General features: G+C 34.7%; 1 protein-coding gene across 1 annotated transcript; it reads left to right on the forward strand.

Annotated features, from left to right (window-relative positions):
* Window positions 1-27,614, forward strand: LOC100313661 (myotubularin). Its single transcript, NM_001168121.1, is given in 16 exon segments — window positions 1-234; window positions 1,629-1,707; window positions 2,096-2,190; window positions 2,372-2,482; window positions 3,190-3,291; window positions 5,032-5,115; window positions 6,605-6,679; window positions 8,097-8,171; window positions 9,413-9,601; window positions 16,797-16,888; window positions 18,270-18,363; window positions 21,212-21,418; window positions 22,320-22,412; window positions 23,528-23,641; window positions 24,548-24,727; window positions 25,602-27,614. Coding segments are annotated over 16 exon segments (1,953 nt in total). The 5' UTR covers window positions 1-48; the 3' UTR covers window positions 25,779-27,614.

Genomic DNA, 27,614 nt, shown 5'->3' on the forward strand with positions numbered 1-27,614 from the left:
AGTTTACCTTCATTAAAGCTGATTGGAGCGATGAGTAAAGAGAGTAAAATGGAAAAGAAGGGTAGTCAAGAGTTGCTGGAACTTGAAGAGAGGAAAACTGGGAAGCATTCCCGACAAGCGAGCGGTACAAGTTTAGATTCTCTGACGAGCAGCGATCGACCGTCTTCCAAATCCCCGACGTCGGCCTCATCAGGATCGCCTTCGACAGAAAATCTGGAAGCCCAGGAGTTGAAGGTAATGATGTATTCCTTTCAATATACTTGTTTCCTCGTTTGGTGTCTTCGTGTTACATATAGCCTTGGTGGTCACTTGAAGTGAATACCAGTTTATTTTCTGGGTGTGTCCCAATCTACTGGAATGCTCCAGCCGTGGACTTGCCCTGCCCATGAGAATAAATCAACATTGTACAAATGTACAGGAAAAAACTTGCGCATGGGAAACCATTATATACACAAAATCATTTGCAATATTCAACAGCATAAACTGTTTTCAGATTTAAATTGATTTGATATAAACAAAAATCACAGTCGCTACTTCAACCAGAAGAAAATATATTTATTTAGTTTTTCAAAACTGAAAAACGCATGAAAATTGTTATTGATCCGATGAAATTTGTTTCAAAACGCATAAAATTCACAGAAATATACATGTGATAGTATAAGTAATATAATCACTCAAGATTGGTACGGAACATTCTGTTGTAAAACAATTATATTTTGAGTAACAGGAAAACATGAAAGTGAAGTCTAGTAGCTAAATCCACAACTTAATTGACGAATGATTCTTGCAACCTAAGACGTTGAAATGTATTTACCAATGTACCAACACCTGGGTGATCTTTTGCTGAAACAATGACTGTCTAGTAAAAATAATTGTTTTGTTTTTCAAGAGTGCTTCGTCACGTTTAGAGAAAGTTAGAGCATGAATTAATAGGATGCACAGTGTATAGAATATGTTTAATATTTTTTTTATTTGAATCCGGTGTCCAGGAATTAATAGCCCAGAGCTATGTTTTGGTTCTGGTGGTCTCCCAAAATATGACCATAATATAAATAAATATGGTAGATCATGTCTTTAAATTAATCGCATCTCATGTCCTGAATTGAAACAAGTTATAAATTGTAAGTGTTGAGATTGCATACATGAGGCAAGTCTGTTTATGAGTAAACCAAGGAGTTTTATGACCTTAACTTTACCATGAGTGCATTGTAGCTTCAATGGCAAATTACTTGAACTTCGTGAAGTACAGATATAGGATTCAACATAAGGTCACTGTGCAATGCTGTTACAATGTATCCAAGAGATGTGATTTATGTCTTGTATATAACTGGGTCAACACGCGATATGTTGTAATAATGTTTGAAATTTTCAGTTTTTAGAAAATAAAATAAATAAAAACTAATCCTTTGCCAGTTTGGTTCGCAGTATTTATATTTCATTTAGATGGTTTTTTTTATTAGCCGCCACTGCTATCACATTTTTTTGAGAGAGAGATAGCCAAGAGGGGAAAATTATAGATGGTGGAGGCACATTTTATATAAATATAATTGTTCTTGTTGCTCTAATCACTTCATTTTCAACTAATCCGATATACCGGGTAATTCATCATACATTGTTGTTATGCACAGATATTACGTGATGCCAATAGTAAATTAGCACAGCCTGAGGACCCACCTTTGTTGAATGGTGAAAAAATACATGCAATTGGTGAGTACAATGTACAAATAGTCTGTCTACCAATTTTCTTTACAGATTAAGACCAGTTCTTGATATTAAAATATGTGAACCATTCAATTATTTCATGATAAAGATTTGTGAATTTTGCATCAGTTCTTTTCACAACCAGAATTTCTCACCCAAATTTTTCTGCACTTTTTTTTCATTTTCTTCAATATTTCTGGAAATGAACCCAAATTTTGGAGCCAACTGACAAAATTTGAGTCAATGTTCAGTTTTTACTCAAAAACTGTGGCTATTTTTGTTTCAATCTTCTGTTTTATGTATTTACGTGTGTTACAACATTTCCACAACAATCTGCCAAAAATGTAATTTTAAATTCAAATAGCATCCATTGCTGATCATACTTTATTTTCAGCCAAGGATGTCACATACCTGTGTCCCTTCTCTGGTCCTGTCAGGGGAACCCTGTCTGTTACTAATTACAAATTGTTTTTTAAAAGCACTGACAGGGTAAGTACATAGCTTGGTAATTTTCTGTTTTTTTAACTTACTGTGGATATCATTGATGGTTCATTCCAAGTTCTGTAGGAACTAACTGATTTTAAGTTTATAATTTGAAATGAAGACTCGCTCTCCCTAACAAGGAACATTTCTACATAGCTGCAACAATAATGTTATATTCATTTGTCAGGAAACACCGTTCATCATAGAAGCACCACTGGGAGTTATATACAGAGTAGAAAAAGTTGGTGGATCTACCAGCAGAGGAGAAAATGCCTATGGTTTGGAATTGTTTTGTAAGGTAAACTTAAAGTTTTTCTTTTTACTTGTTTCTGTAAAATGATTTAGTTCAATATTTAAACAGTGAGCTGATGGTGAGTTAAAACAATAAGGTCAGGGTGAGTCAAACAGTGAGATCAAGTTGAGTTAGACAGCAATGACAGGTTAAATCAGACTGTCAGGTTAGGGGGAGTCAGACAGCTTATTCAGGTATGTGAGTCAGACAGCAAAGTCAGACTAAGTCAAATAGGTGACAAGGACAGAGTGAGTAAAAAAAAGTCTGGGTGAATGAGATTGCAGAGTCAGGGTAAATCAAAAAATTCTTGGTGAATGAGACAGCGGAGTCAAATTGGAGGTGAGTGAGACAGCTGAGTCAAGATGAGTTAAACAGAAGTGGAGGTGTGTGAGACAAAGTCAGGGTAAGTTAAACAGAAGTGTAAGTGAGTAAGACAGCTTAGTCAAGGTGAATCACAGAAGTGGAGGTGGTGTGACAGTGAAGTCAAGGTGAGTCAAACAGAAGTGGAGGTGAGTGAAACAGTTGAGTCAAGGTGAGTCAAACATAAGTGGGGAGAGTCAAACAGAAGTGGGACGGGGAGGTCAGGCTAAGTCATCAACTGATCATACTTATAGAAGGATTATATTTATAGAAAGACTACAGTATTAATGGCTATGTTGTCAATTTTGTCATACCGATATATTATGCAAAAAATAATAATTTTTTTTTTGCAGGATTTCCGTAACTTGAGATTTGCTCACAAGCAGGAGAACCATTCAAGAAGACTAGTTCATGAGAAACTTCAGATGTATGCTTTCCCCTCCTCAAATAAACTGGTAAGTGAAGTTGTTGCATTGAAATAAACTTGCTATGACTAGACTACAGCATCTTATTTACAATTAACTTCATATTCAGAGATTTTGAACTGCAATTTCAATCTGAAGCTCGGAATAATCCGATTTTGAGTGTAAACCTTTCTAAGGGTTATTATTTGATGTCTGAATTCTGGGGCCGAACTCTGAATTTAATGCATTATTTGTTAATCTTGGTATGTCTTGTAATTTCCTACTTTTGAATGTGTCGAAAACTGAATTTGTGTGCATGTCGTCTCGGAGATTCTCACAAGACTCGTGTCCTTTGTCTAGTATCGCAATTGGTGAAGAATTGGTTAGTGCTTCGTCAAGTGCTAGAAACTTAGGTGTCTTGTTTGATTCGCAGCTATCTATGGAAACACACATTTCTACTATTTGTAGATCTGGATATTCCCATCTAAGAAATATTAATCGTATTCGTAAATCATTATCCCAATCTGATACTGAAAAGTTGGTACATGCATTCATATCTTCTCGCTTAGACAGCTGTAATTCATTATTGTCTGGTCTCCCTGTAACTAAGATAAAACCTCTTATTCGTGTACAAAATGCAGCAGCCCGCCTTGTCACTCGTGCTCGAAAATATGACCACATTACAGACATTTTTATTAAACTTCATTGGTTACCAGTTGTACAAAGAATCAATTTCAAATTACTTTTACTAGTGTATAAATCTTTGTATGGTTTTGCCCCAAATTATCTATGTGAATTAATCGAATTTTATGTACCTAGTCGTAGTTTAAGATCTGAATCAAAGTTTCTTATTAAAACTCGTCAGGTGTGTAGTAAAAAGTCCAAGGTGTTATACAAAGACCGTGCTTTTGAAAATTTAGGTCCTAAACTTTTTAATGAATTACCTCTGTCTGTTCGTTCTAGTCCTTCAGTAGACATTTTTAAATCCAGACTGAAAACGCACTTATTTAAATGTGCTTTTAATATTTGACTGATTGTTTATTGTATCAGCGCCTTTGATCTTCATATGTTGGAATTGTTGCGCTTAATTAAATAAAGTTATTATTATTATTATTATGTGTTTTTTTTTACAGATTTGTTCTATGTTTTACTCTTCTCTTCAGGTTTAGGTCATTCAAAATCTTGTCTTAAAGAAGCTCTGATTTATATTTTTAATAAAACTTCTCTGTGTAATTAGTGCTACGTTTCTAATGACCATCGCAATGAATATACTCAATAGACCAATAGCTTGCAAGTGATATCATGTAGAAATCTAGTTTTGTCAAGCGAACCTCAGGAGTCACAGTATAAAAATTACAACTCACTGGAATTCCTGAGTGAAATGTCAGTTGCCATCTTGAGAGGTTAAGCCTCTCTTTAATGATTTTATGTGTCATTTCTCATACTAGTAATGTGTACGTTGTGCAACATAATTCTCTCAGGTTACACAATGTACTGTACCTTTCTTAAAGTTCCCTATTTCAATGAAATAGCAACTACTCTACTCTACTCTACTCTTAGTTTTCACATCACATGTGACATTATGCTTGTGTAGCATCACTTTGCCCATGTAATTGTGTTGAAAACAATATTCACATAGATTATGGTTATATTTAAACAAAAAATGTCCAATGTCACAGCTACTTTATTATGTTAATATCTGTTATTTACAATGGAGGTAGCAGAGCAATCCATCAACAAATTTCAAAAGGAAATGTGGTTACTCACTCGGTAAATGAATTTTGTTTTCAGCCACTTTTTTCATACGAGTTTAAAGAAGACTTTGGTGAGAATGGTTGGGATGTTTTTGACCCTATAACGGAATATAAAAGACAGGTAGCTATTCTAATTTGTTTTTCTTCATCTTTAAACATTCTATTAATTAAAAAACAAAATTTGAGTGAACTAATTATTTCAAATTTCAAACAAATTTTGTTTTGTTCAATTTTGTACAAAAATCAGACATTATGGGACTTTGATGTACAGTGTTTTGCTTTTAAGATTTAATTAAAAATAGCCGACAAGTGGCCATTATGTTTCAACAAATGTGGTTTCAAATCTACATCTCTGACATTCCCTGACTGTTCAAACCTTACATATACACCATGTCGCACATATAAACATTTATTCAGTTGGTGATTCGATTTGAGACAGATGAATGGTGCTCATTTTAAAATTCATTGTAATCAAACATATCCGTCATTTTGAGTTGGTTGTGTACTGATGGAGTATTTTCAAATCACCGGAAATCACCAGATCTTGATGCAAATCATTCGTTTTTTATCAGATTCAAAATGGCTGACTGGTGGTCATTTTGTGTTTAATGAATGCAGCCATAATGTTCATATTCAAACTTCTTAAACTTAAACTAGATAATGGGGGGGGGGGGGGTCTACGTAATGAAATTACTTTTTAATTTTCTAACTGTTCTGTTGAATTGAACCAACTTTGATTACATAAACTTTGAAAGAACTTGTTACAAAAAATCTTAAATTGAAAAGAAAACAATTCATACTAATCTGCTAATTGCTAATGCTGATTTTTCCATATTTATTTTGGCTGTCCATGAAGGCTTTCAGACAGCAACATGGAGCCTGACATAGTTCAGTTATATCATTACTAATCTCACTTGCTATAGTGCTATAGAGATTAGGAATACATTTTCACATCAGGAATGCTGATTACTGTAAAATCTGTATTAGAAGCTGCGGCTTCTATTAAAATGGTACAATGCAACAGAGGGTATGCGGCTTCAATTAGAGCATCTACACATATGAGAAAATGATGAATGCTTGGTACTCAATTGCTCAAAAAGAATGGGTGCGACTTATATTAGAGATGCGGCTTCTAATACAGATTTTACGGTATAATATATTCTCCCTAAGTACATGTAATATCTAAGTCCAATTACATATGCATACAAACTGTTATAATCACAGTACTTCAAAGCAACATAGCTGTCGTATGTGATAATGACCTCATGCGACATGTAAATACTGTAAAATTACTAATTTTCACTGGGTTTAGGCAATATTTCAGGCATATTCACTGGGTTTTAAATTCACGGTTTTATCATTTAAGATAATGTGTTTTATGCTAAATTTTACATATTCACTGGGTTTTAAATAAGTGCATTTTCCAGTCAGCGAAATAAGCAAAATTAAAATCCAGTGCCTAATTAACTCCTTTACAGTAGTTTATTTACACAAATTATGAATGCTTGCTCTGTGACGACTGTCACACTTTAATTCCCTTGTGGATACAAGGTAAACTGATAAAAGGTGGTGTTACTATAACTCCTAACACTGATATTTTCTTATTTCAGGGTCTTCCAACAGAAAGCTGGAGAATAAGCAAAATCAATGAAAATTATGAATTCTGTGACACCTATCCTTCCGTGGTAAGTGATTGGTCACAGTAACCAAGAAAGCTTAGTATATATGCGCTATACTGATGTTGTACATTAAATCACTGACAAAAATCTGCCCGTGAGGCTGCACCCAGGTCTCCAGAGGACTCCATCTATTGAAATCCATTTTTATCAAGCAAACCTCAGGCTCTATGACAACTTACCAGGTGCCCTGGGTGAAATGTATAATGTGTTGCCATCTTGAGAGGCTAAGTCTCTCTCTGATGGCTCTCAAGGACAATTTTGTGTGTCATTTTCCAAAATCATAATTTTCTGCAGTCCACACCAATTTCAACAAAAATGGAAACTAGTCTACCCTTAGTTTTCACATTGTATTTTATGTGATATTGGTCTTGTGTATGATCACTTTGCCCATGCATTTGTGATAAAAACTGTATTTTCATAAGATTTGGTCATCTTTATGGGTTATATTATATCTAAACAAAAACATGTTCAAAATCACAGCTTTTGTCACTTTAAATGCCAAATTTTTTCACCTTTCATCAAATAAAACCTCATATTATTTGACAATTTTTGGTAAAGACATGTGGCCAATGAGAAATTATGTTTATTTTGGTCAAAATTAATAAAAAAAAAACATGCAAATGCAGAAAATCTTGTACAAGAATTTAGTCAGGAAAATTAAGGCATCCATGATCTGCTAATTGTTTATAGAGAATGTGATTACAGTCAGGTTATTGGAGCATACTCAATATGAACTTAATTCTAATTGATTTCCTCTCTGCAAAGAATGAATAAATAAATTAGAATAAATTCACTTACTTTCATAATTACCGATAGAGCAATAAATTACTAAAATCATCTTTAAAATTTTAGAACTATTTCCTTAAATTATTTATCACTGGTGTTTACCGTAAAACATTTATTAGCTACATCTTGACTAATAAGAAGCTAAATTAGCTAAAACTACTTCTAAACAACACCTTGTTACAGTAGTTATTCATCACTGTCATGTAGTGTTGAAAAAATTACCGGCACTGAAATCTTGACAGTTTATAGTTACAAATCTTTCGGTAGCCGTAAAATCTCCAGGATTTCTCCAGTGCATCATGGGAGATGTAATATTAATAACCCGTCTATTGTTTGCTATGCAATCATCATGAGAGGTATTAATCCTGTATGCGAACCTATCACATCATTGTCTGCCTTGAAAACACCTATCGTAACAAATATTTTGGGATAACAATGATTTGAATACACTGTTGGGCAGTATGTATGGTGCAGAACTTAACTTCCTAGGGTAGGATTCAAATAGATTATAACGGAATAGAACCATGCAAACCATTTATATGGAAAAACATGATGCTTTATAGTGAGATGTATTGTCATAGTAACAATAGATACAGAAATACATAAACCCATTTTTAAAGTGGTTACTTATTTGCAGCTAGCAGTACCTGCCGCAGCTGACGACGATGAATTGAGAAGAGTTGCTGCTTTCAGAAGTAGAAATAGAATTCCTGTGAGTCATTTTTACTTTGTATAATAATTAATAATTATGTTGGATCAATAAGATAAACTTCTATGTGTACATCATTTTAAATTTGCACTCGGCTTTATTGCGCTTTTGTAACTTATTTGATAATCTGAATACTATCGTTTTAAGCTCTATTAATTCGCCGTAGTAAAAATAATTGTTTTTTCAAGAGCATGAATTAATAGGATACAAATGGAAATTATTTTTTTCTTGTACGCAAAGTATTAGAATAATTTTTGGTCAATTCAATAAATAGTGATTTGTTATACGACAGATATAGCAATTGTCAGGTTTAACAAGAAATTACATGCGTACAACTAGTGTCATTTCGATTGAAAGTAAGGAAACCTGCCAACAAATAACACTGTAATGGACATTGGTTTTCCACCAGCAATATATAATGCAAGTGTATTGGTAAATTAATTTCTTAATAAAAGCAATCAAAAATGTAGACTTACACAACTGCACACTTCGATCTGTCGAGGTTGTACTGTACTTTCATATTTAATTATAATCTGTCTTCATCTTTATAATTATTATTATTATACATCTGTCACCAAAACGCCATAAGTTACAGCGTGCTGTAATTTTGTGGTATTGTACTGGGTATTTTCATCCTACAATATTACGAAACACAAATTCCAAATATGAAATGATTTCGTGCTGAATGGGCCTCTAATAATAAAAAACAAACATGGCTGCCCCCAGGGTTTGATGTATAATAATATATATGTATAATATTAAGGTTATTTTGAGGATACTGCAAAGTATGCACTCAAACAGTACGTAGTTGCATCAACCTCCTCTGCACAGCAGTCGATACTCTCGCTGTCATGTATACTTTGCAGTAAGTATCCTAGTAATAACTTCATATTATTTAATTGACATAGTCACTAAAAATTGGACTTTTTTGATTTTATGTACTTTTTTTCTATGTAGTGAATGAAGACCACTACCGATAGTTGTAATTTGGAAACATCTTCTATAAATTAACTTAGATGTCATTTTTCACATCTGTAGTTTAACGGTGACTGTATATAACTCAATTGAAAAAGCAAAATAAAAAAATAAATATAAAAATCCTTGCCTACCTGCTGTTACCAGAAATGCCAAATTTGTTTCATTTGGCTCCAATACTTCCCTTGTTGAGTCCTATGTACCTATGTGGTAATTTATATTGACCAAGTATTTTGTTTTGCTGTAACATTTATATTATGACCTGTCAGGTTTTGTCATGGATCCACCCAGAAAGCCAAGCGACCATCACAAGGTCTAGTCAACCATTGGTCGGTGTGGGTGGTAAGAGAAGCAAAGATGATGAGAAATATATCCAGCATATATTAGATGCTAATGCACAGTCACATAAATTAACTATAATGGATGCAAGACCCAGTGTCAATGCCATGGCTAATAAGGTAAGTTGACATTTATTTATTAGGTGTTTCCTGATTGGTTTCAGAAGTTAGGTAGATTTTGGCAGCCAATGAGGGACATTTTAAATAATGCACAAGAATTGGAATTTGCACAAATATGCAATTTTCAAAACTGGCATTTCAGTTGATTGGCACCATCAATAATGATTTTTAGCTCCGCTGTCGGCTTTGTCAAGCGGAGCTTATCATATGTGTGATTGTCTGTCATCGTCTGGTTTCGTCCGTCGTCCGTGTCAATGTTTTACATTTTCGACTTCTTCTTGAAAACTACAAGCCTGAATGCTTTGATACTTGGTGTATATGTACCTTGGGTAGACCTCTCTCAGATTGTTCATTTCATGATCATATCTTCAATTCTCTAATTTTGGTGAATATTTTTGTCATTTTTGGTAAAAAGTGATATTTTTGACTTCTCGTTAAAAACTGCAAGTCCAATTGCTTTGATATTACATATATAGGTACTACATGTGGACCTCTCTCAGATTTGTAATGATATCTTTAATTCTCTAATTTTGGTGAATATTTTTGTCATTTTTTGTAAAAAGTGATATTTTTGACTTCTTGTTAAAAACCACAAGTCCAATTGCTTTGATATTACATATATAGGTACTACATGTGGTCCACTCACAAATTTGTTCATTTCATAATGATATCTTTAATTTTCTAATTTTGGTGAATATTTTTGTCATTTTTGGTAAAAAGTGATATTTTCAACTTCTTGTTAGAAACTGCAAGTCCAATTGCTTTGATATTACATATATAGGTACTACATGTGATCCTCTCTCAGATTTGTTCATTTTGTAATGATATCTTTAATTCTCTAATTTTGGTGAATATTTTTGTCATTTTTGGTAAAAAGTGATATTTTCCACTTCTTGTTAAAAACGACAAGTCCAATTGCTTTGATATTACATATATAGATACTACATATGGACCACTCTCAAATTTGTTCATTTCATGAATTTTGATGAATATTTTTGTCATTTTTGGTAAAAAGTGATATTTTCTTCTTGTTAAAAACCACAATCATTTATGGTCAAAAATGATATTTTTAAATTCTTGTTGAAAACAGCAAGTCCCATTGCATTGATACCAGGGTTCTCCACGGTTTGAAAATTAAACAGGGCGCGCCAATGTGAAGTGGGCGTGGCACATTTGTAACGTGCATCATTGGCAAGGATGTTGAAAAATAGAAACCAAAAAATCTATTAATCTACATATTATTACATATGCATAATATATATTTATTATTACAAAATGAATAGGAATTTTGAAGAGCTATTATTAAGTAAACGTCAGCACGTACAATCAGCTGATTTTAGCTGCACAATTCCTCAAGCGGCGACATCAGTTGTTTACAAGTAATGATCGCGTCCAGAAAAAAACGTAACAAGTTTGTTAATTTATTTTCCCAAATAGATACATACATGCTTTATTTAATTATTAGCAAAAATTTATATTGATGATTTATATTTATTCGGACGAAGCAAAATAAATATATGTCGCACAAACGTTCGCAATTGGTTCATTAAAAAACTTGCATGAATGGCACCAAAAACCAAGGTGATCAAACGAAATAAAATATACACAATAGAAGATTTTCGATCTGCAGTTAACAGTTACTATCAAAAATAATAGAATTAGGTATAAAAAAAACAAAATACATATTTAAAAGAATAATTTTCATTCGAATCGAAAGTTTGTTGATGTCTGCTTCGTTGAAAACAGCTATGACCCGGAAACGGTTCATTTTACTGTGTGCACCCTGATACTATGTAACGATGCTTTTGATTGGCCAAAGCCACGCATTGACGCGAAAAACAACCAATCAGAATATTTGTTCCAAAAGAACACAAGTAAATTTATTTCTTCCACTTATGATGCGAGTTGAAAGCATGGCCGTTTTACCGGGGTTTTTAAATCGTGATTTAAAGAAAATTCAACTTTAAATAGTGACATTTAAATGTAAACATTTACATGTTCAAGCAAGCATTCGTGTGGACTTCTTGGTGATCAGCAATGTCTGTGATGGTACGTCGGCTGCGCTGGTCGTTTACCGATCATGCAAGTGCATAGCTGCCCAGTTGCTGCCTTTGTTCCACTCGGCGGTGACGATGTTGCCGCTACCTAGTCACGGCGTGAACTTGGGTTTAACCATAGACCTTACATGTATGTTTAACGAATGGTTTTACCGATGACAATTTTATATATTTGACGTCACCCTGGCAGTAAAAATATGGGCACGGTAATGCACTTTTCTGTGCCACATGTTCATTTTTAATCGTGTTGAAACAACTTGTAACTTTTTGTTTGGTGGTGTTATCACCTCACGGTGACCTCCCTATTAAAATTACACTGGAACAACAAATTTGCTCCACCTACCGAATTAAGATACCAATCAAAAACTTGTTTCCATGGATGGTAATTTTTATCAAAAAACTTTTTAACCCAATTTGCTTTTGCTCCAACACACATGCTCAATAAATCCGGCATAGCCAAACCCCCCTTTAACATATTACCAATCACAGTGTTTCTGGCGATCTTATCAGGACCGTTCCAGAGGAAATTATAAAACATCGAGTTGAGTTTAACTAATACTGATTTAGGAACGGAAATAAGGTTAAACGTATACAGTAATTTGGAAATAGCTAAGGATCTAATAACTTGTATTTTACCGAGTAAAGATAAATTACGACAAGCCCAAAATTTTAAAAGCTTTCCAACTGACACAAGATATTTTTCACAATTCATTGAAGTCGCAAGATCATCGTTATATGAAAAATATATACCGACAATTTTAACACAATCTGAACACCATTTTAATTTTAAAGGTTCGTCTTTTCGGTGTCTCCAGCTACCTATCCACATTGCTTCCGTTTTATCCGCATTTACCCTCAGCCCAGATACAGTACTAAAACAGTCCAATTTGCTAAATAGTTCCGTAGCAGAAGCCAAGTCTCTAACAAAAGTGGTGAGATCATCTGCATAAGCAGTGTATTTCACTTGATTTGGACCAATCTGAATACCATTTATTTTATTATTTTCAGATATAGCATTTAGTAAAGGTTCCAAACTTAAAATAAACAAAGCAGGAGATAAAGGGTCACCTTGTCTTACACCTCGATTCATGTTAAAATACCCAGTTGAAAAGCCTTTGTTCATTACACAACTTGAGATATCAGAGTAGAAACAATGAATCCAGTTAATAAATGACTCCCCAAAATTATATTTCTTTAGAACAGCAAAAATGTATTGCCATTCCAAAGAGTCAAATGCCTTTTCAAAATCAATGCAAAATAAAATTCCAGGTATATTCCTGTCTTTTGTGTAGTTCATAAGGTCATCTATCAGACGTGCACAGTCACCTATATATCTACCTTTAACAAAAGCAGACTGGAGTTCAGAAATAAGGGAGGGTAATACTTTCTCCACTCTCAAGGCAACACATTTAGCCGCAATCTTATAATCCAAATTTAACAGCGATATGGGGCGCCAATTTTTAATGTATCTGAGGTCCTTTCCTTCTTTAGGGAGTAATGATATCACTGCCTGTCTTTGTGTAATTGATAATTTACCCACCTCATACCCATAATTCAATGCTTTCACCACACAGGGTCCCACCAAAGCCCAAAATGTTTTATAAAATTCGGCACTAAGACCATCATTCCCCGGTGTTTTATTATTTGGAATTTTTTGCAGAGCCTCGTAAGCTTCCTTCAATGTAATTGGACCCTCACACAAATTTTTGTCAGATTCTTTTAAATGGGGAAGTCTCAATGGGTTCAAAAATGTCTCAATGTTTGTATTATCAGTCACAACTTTTGATCGGAACAATTCTGAATAAAATTTCCCGATTTCTGATAAAATATTCTTTTCCCCATGTATTATATTTCCTGATATATCAATTAAATTATTTATCTGAATTTTAGTCTGGTTAGTCTTTTCTAGGCCTAAAAAATATTTTGAATTTTTTTTCCCCAAATTCGTAGCAATCTGCTCTCGACCTAATTATACACCCTTCCGTTATATAGTCATATTCTTCTTCTAGTGATTTTCTTTTGCCTTCAAGCCTATCCAACAACTGTTCCGATGGATCCGAATTATATTCCAATTCCAAGGCTAGTATTTCAACATTTAGTTTCTGAATCTTCTTTCTTTTTTCTGCAGCTCTTTTCTTTGAATAGGTAATTGTAAGACCCCTTATACGAAATTTCATTAAATCCCAAATTAGAAGGGGATTCCTCAGATTGTTATATTTTTGTAACCATAATGGAAAATTGTATGTGATTTGTTCGATATACACGCTATCATTCACTAAACTAGAGTTAAATTTCCAATATGAGGGCCCTCGTTTTGATGTTTTTATTGAAATGGAGAGAGTTATTGCCAAATGATCTGACTTCAATCCTGGTTTCATTGAAGAAGATAATACAGAAGATTGCAATGATTCACTAATCAAAAAATAATCGATTCTACTCTGTATGAGTTCAGGTCTGTAACGACTCCATGTAAAGCAACGAGAGTTTGGGTTTTGTATACGCCAGATATCAATGAGGCTAAATTTTTCCATTAGTTTATTATACCAATCTAATGATCGCCGCCATACTCTTGGATTCCCCCCTTTACGATCCAAAACAATATCCAATGCATAATTATGGTCACCTCCCCAAATTATTTGAGTATCAGGGTTAATATTCATTTTGTGTAGATTTTTGTTAACGATGTTTAAAAAATTACAATGATCAAGTTCGTAATTCGGGCCATATGTATTTATAATAAGAAAATTATTATCTTCAATGGTTATCCGAATAATTAGCAAACGACCCTCTGAATCCCTAATAACACTATTCACCTCGCATTCTATATTTCTAATAATTATTATGACACCCCTTGATCCCCCCGTCCCATGAGAAAATATCACATTACCTTTAATCTGTGAGCACCACAAATGATCATTTTTTTCTAGACTATGCGTTTCTTGAAGCAGAATAATATTAGCTTTCGAGTTCCTAATCCAGCTGAAAATTTTCATTCGCTTTTTATATCCCTGTAATCCCCGTACATTGAATGAGATAAAATTCAATTCTGGCATAAGTCACAATGATTACATATTTCATAAAAAAATACTCTGATAATAAAACACAGACACCCACGAAACAAAAACAAATAAAACAAAAAGAGAAAAACCCAAAGCATTAAAGAATAGAATGGGTTTAACTATCCATCCGCTAGGCAAAATTTAAACATAATACTGTAAAACAAACCAGCAGTGATAATAATTACACCCGTCCGGTAATTAATATAATAAAATCCATACAAAGCGAGGACTGTATTTTGTCCCCAAAATCAAATCAGCAGTGGTAACAATGCACAGATAACGATTCTTAATTTAATTATTTGTCACATACAGCTTACCGTTAATAAATAAGCGACCATTACTGAAGTATGGTTTCTGTCCCGTTTTATACGCATTTTCCATTACTGATCTCAACCCACGCTTTAATTTATAATCGGCTTGGCAGTAATCTTCCGTCACGAATATGTTACCACGGAGACACGTTTTCGCCTTTTTGAACACCTCCAAACGCTGAGGCCTACGCAAAAACTTGACAATAATATGGCGAGCAGGTCTATTCGGATCCGCATTGGTAGTTGCCCGTTTAACTGTGGGGACTCTATGAGCGTTTTCCAGCATATCTTTAGCATTTTCAAAACCACACTGATCACATAATATGTTGGCAATAGTTTGTAAACAGTTTTCGTTTTCAGCTTCTTTCACCCCTCCGAAACGTAAATTATAACTCCTTGAATATCTTTGTTGCCGGATACCATCTTCTCTAATCTCTTTATTTTCGGTTTTAAGGTGACAAATTTCTTCTTCCATCCTTCTAACTTTCTCCTCCAATGCTATTTTATCCTTGTTTAACTGCACAACACTGTCGTGCAGAAATTCCACAGACTTTTCAACTTCGGACTGCTGTTTTTCAATCATATCCACCCTGCTTGTAACACTAATCTGCTTATGTACGCCTTCTTCGATTTTTTTTTCTAAACGTTCAAACGCATTTCTCACAAATGTTTGAAAATCTTCATTATTTCCGACCTCAGTATCGTTGCTAGAAGCAGTAGTACTCACGCTGGCTTTGTCTTCACCGGCAGCAGGTGGGGATGACCCACGTGGCACATTTACAGGACTGGTAATGAATGGCGTCAACGAACGTGCACCACTCAAATTTCGCAAATTTTTCCTTCTGCCTGGCATAATTCTTGCTAAAAGACAGCTTCGGGTATCTTCTGGTGTTATTCAGTGTCTATTGAAATACGCATTCGCTTACTGATATCACTGTTGGTACAGGTAAATGGTTAGCCAAACACGGAGGAGCACACAAGAGCTGCTCAAGCCTTCATGGTCATGCGCAGAGATGACAATTTTATATATTTGACGTCACCCTGGCAGTAAAAATATGGGCACGGTAATGCACTTTTCTGTGCCACATGTTCATTTTTAATCGTGTTGAAACAACTTGTAACTTTTTGTTTGGTGGTGTTATCACCTCACGGTGACCTGCTACGATAACAAACCGGAATTTTCACAGTTGCACCTTAAAACAATGAACCAGTTACCCTGAGCGCGATGAATCATCTTCGGAAGACAATGAGTGTTGGCCTGTTTTGTAAACAATTCTTTGTATGGGACCATGCAGGGCGCACAGGAAATATAACAGGGCGCTGACAATTTAAACAGGGCGCCAATTTCAGATAACAGGGCGCGGCGCCCTGTAAAAACCCCTCGTGGAGAACCCTGGATACTATGCATATTGTTCATTTCATGATGATATCTTCAGTTCTTTAATTGAAATGTGCATTGCTAACAGCGGAGCTATCTCAGCCGAGAGGCTGCTTGTTTTAGTTTTAGCTGGAACAGTATGTATTGCTGACATGACAAGCAGTTAGGTATTTGATCTTGGCAGCCAATGAAGGGAATTTTTTATAATGCATAGGAATAAGAATTTCCCCCCAAAAATAAACAATACATTAACAGTCATAGGAACTGTATACTGTCAAAATAATATATATCAGTCAATATGTTAATTTCACTTGGTTAATTTCCTTCATACCATTTTTCTAACAATAACTGTCTTTCTGTTGTTCTAAATGTATATATCTTTGTATACAGGCAAAAGGTGGAGGATACGAAAGCGAAGACACATACCAGAATGCTGAGGTGGTATTTTTAGATATTCACAACATTCATGTTATGAGAGAAAGGTGAGACACCATCTTAAAATATACGTGGATGCTGTCATACCTCGATGATAAAGCACATTGGCCATTTCACTTGCACAATGTGAATATATAATTGACCTAAGACAAAGGCGATCAAAACATCACTAATCACATATATATATATATCTACAGGATTCTGCCGTAAATTCGCCCAGTGCCATTAAACGGCAGTTCGGGTTTTAAAAAAATAAATTGGGACCACGAAACTGCCCAGGGCGATTGTTTGGCAGTTTTTTAAGGTGCTATTTTAATCTTTTTTGATGCCTAAAAGTTTCGCCATAGTCACGTCAAGAGTATTGATGAGTATTGCAACTAGCGTGAATGGGTTAGCTTCGTTTCGACAATGAGTTGTTATCGCTGTAAATAATGTTAAATTATTCTTCAAATGCTCAGGTTATCTTTTGAAAACAACTATTTTTTTTATTTAAAAACAAATCATGCCGCTTTCCCATCAAAATCCAAGCCAAAAGATCGTACAACAACATCGGCAAATCTCTTCCATGCTGGGTTCAATAACAATAACATATTTAAATGTGTTATGGTAATTTGAACACGTTGGCATCATCCATCGTTTCATTGGTTAATTATCAAAACATGGCGGATATTCATTTCTACAGCATTGGGCATTGAAAATGCGATCGGAATCATTCGCTTACGATGAAATAAGTTGAAATTTATTAGCATTTCATAACAATTCAACAAATTTATTTTTTGCACGTTATTATAATCATTACTAGGTAATAATCAACAATTGTAAAACGCAGCATGACTGGATTGCGCTACCACAATCATTTGCTACTAAGCAATGCAGTTGTGTTCGTTGTTATTTAAAACTTCTTTTAGAATATACTTTCGTTACTAATAAAATGAAACAAAATAATTGTATTTGGCACACGATATTCTTTATTCTGATCTTTTTGAAGAAAGATGCGCTGTCTACTTATTAATCCAGCTAGAAAAAAATGTATATAATTTTAGTTTCTTTCGTTTTGGGTGGTCCAAATGCCGGTGTTGAAAGTCGGCGAAGGTTGATTTTTCAATGAAAATATAAGCCCCCCTAAAAATATTTGATGATAATTTTTTGAAAATTTGAACCCCAAATAAGGGCCCACCAGCCGTGAAAGCGCCCAGGGCGATTTTTCGGATGGGCGAATTTACGGCAGAATCCGGTACATACATCACTGTTAGAAAATCAAAAACCTTTATTCAGTCAATTTACCACTATGATTAATATGGTACTAATTGTATAGTAAACTTGTTATGATTTCTTTGATAACTTAGTCTTATTCAAAGTAGGGACATAAAAAAGTCACTTGTGAATAAGCTGTATGTCAATAAATATGGGTTTTGAATTTAATTTCAGTTTACGTAAACTAAAGGATATCTGCTATCCACACATTGATGATCAACACTGGTTATCAAACATTGAATCAACTCATTGGTTAGAGCATATCAAGGTAACTAGTTGCTAGTTGATAATGGTATTGGTTTTAATTTTTTTGTCCAAAGATGTGAATGTAGTTGTCACGAATGTCAAACATTAAATCATGTTTATGTTGTATGTCGTGATGGTGGCGTTTTGTGTTTGTCTTACGGCGATAGATAGGCAATGTTGTTTTTGGCGATAGATAATTGTTAAATATAGAGTGGCAAGATGTTTCTTTTAGTCAGCACTAGGGAAGCGGACTTTGATAGAACCCGATCTGAACGTTCATGTGATCAAATGTGGATGTCCGATCTTGTAGGTACCACAGTAAGCCATTGAATAATATTGCATCATGGGAGTTTGTGATCTATTCTGGAGGACGTCGGTTCGCCGTTGCTGGCAGTATACCATTTTTTACGTGTCTACTAATCACGCATTTGCAAGTAACGTTAGAACAATACACTGTGTATTGTCATACAAATTAATGTATTGTGATCTACGGAATGTGCATCATAAAGATAATTCTATTGGCCAATTCCGGCCTACTGCAGTTAACGAGTGGGGAAACTCGCCAGTGAATGACATTCCCGATTTTGGTTCTGAACTGGATGTGCCTTCTAATTTATGTTACTGGCTACAGAGGTGTACTGCGGTGCAAGGGAATCCACCCGGACCACTCTCCTTCTACAAGTTACGAATATTGGACAGATAAACTCTGTAATTGATTGGTATCGTGCTCGACTGAGTGTGCAGCGTGTATTCTACGACTACAGTGCTTCTGACTGCGTTTTGTAATTACCATCGTCGCCACCGTTAGCAGAGACTCGCTGGAAAATACACCGTTATCACGCAAAGACCAGTTTTCATCTAGTTTGAAGAAACTGTATGTAGGTAGGGCTGTGTCCGATCGCCAGTATATTATTTGCGTCCGTTGTTTGTTATGTATGTTTGTCTCTTAGTTTTATGCATGCATGCAAGATTCTATGTTAGACAATTATTTACGTTATCGATTTAGGCATTTCCCCGTAATAGTATAACGTAATCCACTACCCCTTTATAGAGGGTTTGGCATTTCTTGCCTACCCTTTTCTCGTGTGGAAATATTACAATTTTATTACTGAATAATATTTCTAGTGTTATATTTTTGTGTAACAAAACAACGTGTACCCCAGCCCCACCCCCCTTGTAACGGGTCAGGCATTTCCTGCCCATCTTTTAGGTGTGTGGAATAAAGTACGTTGTTTAAGCCTTACTCGTGTAGCGTGTACTTGTTGTTTATGTCGCATATAAATTATACAACTGTCTTAAGTTTCGAATTATTAAAGGACCCAGTTCACAGGGGTGTTATGGGTGTCATTTGTTTGGGACAATTTGAAACCTTAGCTCAACCCAACTAGCACCCTGTGACAGTAGTTCCATTGAAATTGATGAATGTCCAAAATAAAAACTGCTTCTAGAGAACCTCTAAAAATTGTTTTCACAGATGAAAGGTGTTTAATTATTAAAGTAACTGTACTTCATATGCAATTTTGGAAACTGATATTTCAGTTGATTGGCACCATCAATAATGTGTTTTTTAGTCCCCATTCGGACAAAGTTCAAAAACGGGGACTAATAATTTGGGTTCATTCCGTTCATACGTACGTCCAAAGCTATATCTCAAACACTAATTGACAGATTTCGATCGAACTTTACATGAAGACAATACATAATGTCTTACATATGTGTGTTACTTTATGATCGGATCGGAGCAAAAATGGTCGACTGGCGGCCATTTTTGATGTAAAATTTGCTATTTCTGATACCTAAACGTGTCCGCAGCAGTTTCTCGGAGATGATTGGGCCGATTTGGATCAAAGTTGGTATGATGATCATACATATTGGGCTGTAGGTGTACGTCATTTTTTTTTCGTGATTCGAACAAATATGGCCAACTCGCGGCCATCTTGTTTTTTATGGTACCCATGCTACTTTATTATGTTGAATGCAATGAACGTTTCTGTTTATAAATTTTGTACTAAAATAGTATACCAAGAGATGCACCAATATGATTTTTGTAATTCAATTCAATATGGCTGGCCGATGCCCAATTTTCATGTTGAAGCGCTAAATCATCATTTTTACATGTCCGGAGCTGTTTCTCAGAGATGACTGGGCCGATTTGGATCAGACTTGGTATGATGATCATACATATTTGGTTATAGGTGCACGTCATATTTTTTCCATGATTCAAACAAATATGGCCGACTGGCGGCCATTTTTGTTTTTCATGGTACCCATGCTACTCTCTCTTGAATGCAATGAACATTTCTGTTTAAATTTTGTACTAAGGTAGTAGGCCAAGAGATATCTCTGCACCAACATTATTTTAGTGATTTAATTCAATATGGCTGGCTGACGCCCAATTTTTTATGTAAAAGCCCTATAAATCGTCATTTTTAGATGTCCGGAGCCGTTTCTCAGAGATGACTAGGCCAATTTGAATCAAAGTTGGTATGATGATCATACATATTGGGTTATAGTTGCATGTCATATTTTTTCTGTGATTCAAACTAATATGGCTGACTGGTGGCCATTTTGTTTTTCATGATACCCATGCCTTCTTTCCCATGAATGCAATGAACATTTCTGTTTAAACTTTGTACAAAGACAGTATACCAATAGATACATCAACATGAACATTATTTTTGTAATTTGATTCAATATGACTGTCCAATGTCCAATTCTCGTGTAAAAGCACTAAATCATAATTTTTTTACAAATCCATCTCCTATTAATGGTTTCAATTTAATCTCAATGACTTCATCAGCATCAAATTGATATGTCAGATCACAAAATTTTGGACGGGGACTGTGTCATTAACAATGACTTGTTTTTAGTTAATTTTAGCTGGAGCAGTACGTATTGCTGACAAGATTGAGAGCCAAAAGATGTCAATTGTTCTACATTGTAGTGATGGTTGGGATAGAACGGCGCAGTTATCGTCACTTGCAATGATTATGTTAGATCCATATTACAGAACAATTAAAGGTGTGGAGGTTCTCATTGAAAAAGAGTGGTGCAAGTTTGGACATAAATTTTCGCAGGTACCATATTTGTTCTATTTATGCACTTGTGTGTAAATAACAAAAGTGTATTTATGCATGGTCAAAATAAGTATATTTTAATTGGTTAGTATACAACGCATGTCATTTTTGGTTCATGTGCACTTCTATTGGAGACGCACTTGTAATTAAGCAAATACGGTATATGTGACCAGTGTGAAAAATTTCACACAGCCAGGAAAACAAAAAGTGAGAATCTGCTGCCACTTGGTGGCGCTATATACTAAATCTAGTAAAATAGCTTGAGGGTGCTATAACTCAGAATTCTGAACAAGCAAGGCTATATGTGTGAGGCAATTAACCAATTTTTTACTGAAACAAATTTAACACAACTAAGCAAATACGGTATATGTGACCATTGACTAGACATAGACAAATTGTAATACATTGTAATACTATGACAAATTTCCGAGAAAAACATGTAATCTTGGATCATGTTTCAAAATAGGATCGGTTTCATGTTTTTGTGCATGCTTACCTTACCTAATAAAGGATCAATAAATCAGTAAAAATAAAATCCAGGGAAAATGTTTGTTGCTCTATAATTTATATGGGCTTCATGACAAAATAGGAAAAAAGAAATTACCTAAATTGAGGCTTTAATTCAAACTAAAATATTGCTGTCGTGCCCGCGCAATGTAAACAGAGAAAGTATTTAAATGTAATGTCAATATTGTGAAATTTACTCCAACTAAAAGAAATTTTGAACAATTACAAATTGATTTTGATCAAATGCATTTATAACTTTTTACAGAATGGTAAATTATATATTTTGGTGGTGCTAGCAGCATAATAATACATACAGTAATATATGCATTTTAGCTAGTTTTTGCATAGACAAGATTGCAATAGTTACAACTATGTTATTTCTTGTATCTTTCAGAGGATCGGTCACGGTGACAAGAACCATGCTGATGCTGATAGATCTCCTATATTCTTACAGTTTATAGATGCATTATGGCAGATGACACGACAGGTATCCATATTGCACATTTAACAATAATTTATTTTCCACACTAATCATTTGAACACCATTCCCACCAATAGTATGGCAGTAGTCATTTCAAAACTCTGACAAACTATATTTTGCTGCTGTGCACCACTGGTATATACCGTAATCAACCACTTTAATGTCCATGTCTTATCACTGCCCACCCCTCACTTTTGTATGATTTCTATTTTTTGGATTTTTAAATTTGACTTATCCCTTCAAATTTAGTCATGAAATCTGGTTACTGGATATCATTTTACTTTACATTTCACTGATTAATTAAATTACTGCATCTATCGTGATTATATTGACTCATGAATGGGTGAACATGCTTCGACAGTTACCAATTATTACTCTGAAAGGTGATACTACTTCCAAATTATGTTCATCTTTTAAAAATTTTTAATTGTGAGATTAAAAAAAATCACTTGGTGGTTTCGTCAAAATTAATGCTGCCTGATCGTACTTCAACATCAGTAATCTGCTTAGAAGCATAGAATTGCTAATATTCAGGAATTCTTAAATTGCATCAGTACCGCATAGCATTCTGATTGGGTAATAACTGTGAGACTTGACCTATCAGGTACAGCAAAACATCATGGTGAAAGTTTGCATACAATTTCAACAATTTCTTCCAAGAGACACGATAATATTCCTTCAAATCGTGGCATATGATGAACGAAAATTGTCATTTTGATAATTTTTGGAAGGGATGCTTGACTTAGTGCCAAACCTTAAAAATCAAGATTTTCCACGTTGAGGTGCTCAGGTTGTCTTTTTATATCATTTGGCAACTCAAAAATTCTGTGCAAAACATACGAAAACTATTTTCTCACATATGTTTTATCAAACTAAATAACAGTTACCGGGGTATTCACATGGACTACTTAAAAAAATGATATCATTTCACAAGCAATAATTTTTTGTGTCAAGGAAGTGTTGTACTATGGTCCATTCGATGGGAGTAAACTTTTATGCAATTGATTTTTCATAGATGCTCAATGTTTTTCAAATGGAGAACATTTCTAGGTTATGTTATGTGTGCATACTATTACAGGAAGCGTATTAGTTGAGTAAATTTATTTTATTCATGTTTTCAGTTTCCCAGTGCATTTGAATTCAATGAATATTTCCTGATCACCATCTTGGATCACTTGTTTAGTTGTTTGTTTGGCACTTTCCTCTGTAATTGTGAGAGGGAGCAATTCAAGGAGGTAAGAACCATTTCACCTCTTCTCACCACTATATTGTATTTATTACAAGTATGTTTTTTTTTCTGTCATGTAATTTTAATAGATCATGAACTAATACAAATTCTTTCTAATATGCAATATTCAAGTTGCAATAAAAATGAATGATTTCAGTAGTTGTTTGCTGGGGGCGCTGTTTGTACAATGATGAATAAAAATTAGGGTTGATTCTTTAAACACTACACTTTTTTTCATCAAAGATATTGTCAGTGTTTGAAATTTCTCAAAATCGTGTGCCTGACACCAGAGCAGGTAAATTTCAAATCTCACCAGCCCTCTAAAAAAGTTACCAATTCTGCATTAAAATGTTTGTTTTTTTTTCAAATACTATCATTTCTATTCCAAGTAAATACACCAAGTTACTTTATTCAGCAGAAGTAAGCAATGACCACAGTCTGAAGGATTTTAGTTTCACTGCTCATTACTTCCTTGTAGAAACATTTTTATTTGTTTCTTTCTTTATTTTCTGATCTTTATCAGTCATCAGAGGAGAATGACATTAAGCTTCATTCATTATTTAGTGAAATTGAATTTTCAAGATATTAATTTAAGCAGACCATGAACAAATGTAACCAGACCACTGGCATATTCAATTTTTACCAGGCTACCAGGCTAGAAAATTACCATCTAGAACATAATGACAGGCATTAATTCAAACACTGATGGTGTGTGCTTCATCCCATTGCAAAGATACACAGCGAATAAATAATTCAACTATTCAAAAATTAATGTTCATTTTATGAACACAGGAGAAAAGTCAAATTGGACTTGATAACAAATAACATGTAACAAATATTGTGGGGTTAAGTAACACCATATTTGAGGTGGCCTTATCATATAACTCCTTGTAAATCTGTTGTTTCAATACAGGATGTGAAGAACAAGACAGTATCTCTATGGTCTTATACTAACAGTCAGATGGATGATTTTAGAAATCCACTCTATGCAGCATACTTGAATCAACACGTCTTATTTCCTGTGGCCAGCATGAGACGAATAGAATTATGGACCAGTTACTATGTGAGATGGAATCCAAGGATGAGACCGCAGGTAGGGATTACTATTGTGATGGGGGAGGGGAGGGGAGGGGCACTCTCTATGCAGAGGATGTTTGCTTCCAGCATGCTTCATGAATACTAGTACTCACCTCTGCCACATGCGGATTTCCATAATAATATGCACAAAAATGGCTTTGGTCCTAATTGACAGTTTTCTTTTAGCATTTGCTCCACCCTAAATATTTGCATGGCTAAAATCGTAGCATGGTAAATCAATGTGTGGCAGATGTGTGTGTGTGCATGAAGCATGCTGAGAGCAAGCGCCCTCTGTGTTGAGAGTGGAGAGGGGTAGATGCTGGCTGGTTCCCGCCTCAAGTGTCATGGCGTACCAAGCCACAAGAGGCCGGTAACTAGTAATGAATCCTGCATTCTCATTTGTCCATCACTTTCTCGTTGCTTGTTCTATTCCCCTTGGTTACCTGACGTCAGCGATTACGCTCGTGGCCGTTCAGGGGTTTCCTTTTACTTTCGAAAGTTGGGCGAATAAAAAATAAATAAATTAAAAAAATTTACACAGAAACAGCGAGGAATGTCAGAAACATCTCAAATATGTAAATCTAAGCAGGCAGTATGTATGAGCATGCCTTTATTGTAGTATTACAGACTCGTTTATGCAGTACGAAACTTGGAATGTTTTCAAATTACGTCACTCAGTCACGTTCCTTCCGCCCGGAAAACCGGCCCAAATGGAACAATATGGCAATTACTAGTTACCTGCGTCCTACTGGCCATTTGCAAAGGACGCCGGGAACCAGCGAAGGGTAGATGGTGGACCACATGTAGAAATAGTATTGACCATCATGAAGATACTACTTGTTTGGTTTCATTTCTAATTTACATTCTCTGGTAACACTTTGCCTCCAAAGGAACCAATTCACCAGAGGAACCGAGAATTACTGGAATTGAGAGCTCAACTTCAGAAGAAAGTTGAAGAGCTTCAGAGAGAAATAGATGCAAGGGAAGCAAGAGAGCTGGGACTACAAACACCTCCACCAGGAGCCAGTTCACCAACTAGAGTTGCGAGTCCTATAAATGCCAGTTAAATTCCAGGATAAACAATACTAATATACCTTATATGGGATCACAAGACTTGTCTTTCCCCATAAATAGTGTTCTACTCCTGCCATTATCATTGCATCCAGTGTTTTCCCGGACCATGTAACCAGGGTATTTCGAACAATCAACATGATAACAGGGGGAATGGATCTCTGTTTGAGGGGCAAAAATGTCTTGTGGCTCTTCTGATCTCAAAGAGATCTCAGTAACCATATTTTCATTAAAATGTACTGAATATATTGTATTTGACTGTATTCGAGAGAAAGATGGATTGCATTGAAGAAAAAATCGAGGCAATGCAACCTACTTTACAACATTGTGCCTGATTGGCTACTAAACCCTAAGCCCTAAATATCAGACCAATCGTAGAGCATCTTGTTTTTTAAATTTTTTTTACATATCAGTTAAAATTCTGCCTTGTATATATGCTTCAACTCAACTGCCACATTCTGCAGCAGTGAGGCTTTCAGTTGCGTTCATCACCTGGCATCACAATGATTTTGGTGAAATTCAGTCTTCAGAAATGTGAGCAATAGAATTTCAATACATGACAGTTATATTTATTTGCACAAACAAAAGTATTTTTTCATGGTTTAGTAATCCATCCTTCAATCATGGAAGTTAATTTTCATAAAATATAGTTTTTAATTTTTTTCAAAATTAATTCAATTAATTAATTCAAAAAATATAATAGAAAAAAAATCTACACCTTAATTTCAGGTGAGTTTGTGCAATGGATATAATGGTATTTCTTTACAGTTTTAAAATTGTCTTTAATCCTGGCGCCACTTGTAAATAATATCACACAAATCGTCTGGCGAAATATTTTTTCACAGACGAAATTAGATGAACGTTGGTTGCCGTTGAATTATTTTCTGAGATGATATATGTAGGTTTTTTCATTTGGAGACTATTGCTGGATTCATCCTCATTTTGAATTTAGGTGGCATGAGAAAATCTTTGTGAATTCATGCACATTGGAACAAGGTGTATTCTACAAGGTTATAGTTTAGGTCATTAGTGCTTGTACAGCACTTTTAAAATCTGCAAATGGAAACACTTATCAAATTCAATTTATTCCCACCAATTTTGAAAATTGCATCGCCATATCAATTTTAGCAAAAAAATACCAGAAACATTTTTTGGGACCATATCTATAACTAAGATGCCCTAAGTTGATATTACTAGTCAGTATCTAATATTTTATACCTATTTATTTCTGTTTATGCATGTATTGTCGCAGTCTCCAAAATAGTATGGTGGTACGCACTACATAGAAGTTAACATCCTGCTTGCTACAGCGTCGATATCATTATTAATAACATTAATAAACAACTACTGTAAATAAAATCAGTAATCTTTTTAGTATTTATTTGAAAAATTTCAATAGAACAACATCAGATAGTGCAGTTTGGTACGCTAGTGATATAGGAATGCAGTAACTGACACCTGCTACCACGTTCCTGAACTAAGGTGGTATTTAATCTTCATATAGTTTACAGTTCAGAAATACATTGTACAAGACATAATTTGTTCTGTCTTGGCATGCATATGAGGAAAACAGTACCTGATCAAAAAGGATACTTGTTGTTTTAATACTGTAGATATCAAAGTGCAAAGAAAACTATATAAAACTGTCTTTCAGTGGAATTCAGCTTTGCTTACCACTAGCATGTATGTATTTGTTTCTGTATCAATGACGTATGAATAAACTGTGTTGTTGCGTTGGCGATTGGATACAAATTATATTGATCATTCATAGGCATTCTTTTAATATTAAAATGGAATACATCTAAGTGGTAATAAATGTAAATCCCACTGTA

Source organism: Saccoglossus kowalevskii, chromosome 4 (genome assembly GCF_978046115.1).
Source record: "Saccoglossus kowalevskii chromosome 4, keSacKowa6.1, whole genome shotgun sequence".
Lineage (NCBI taxonomy): Eukaryota > Metazoa > Hemichordata > Enteropneusta > Harrimaniidae > Saccoglossus > Saccoglossus kowalevskii.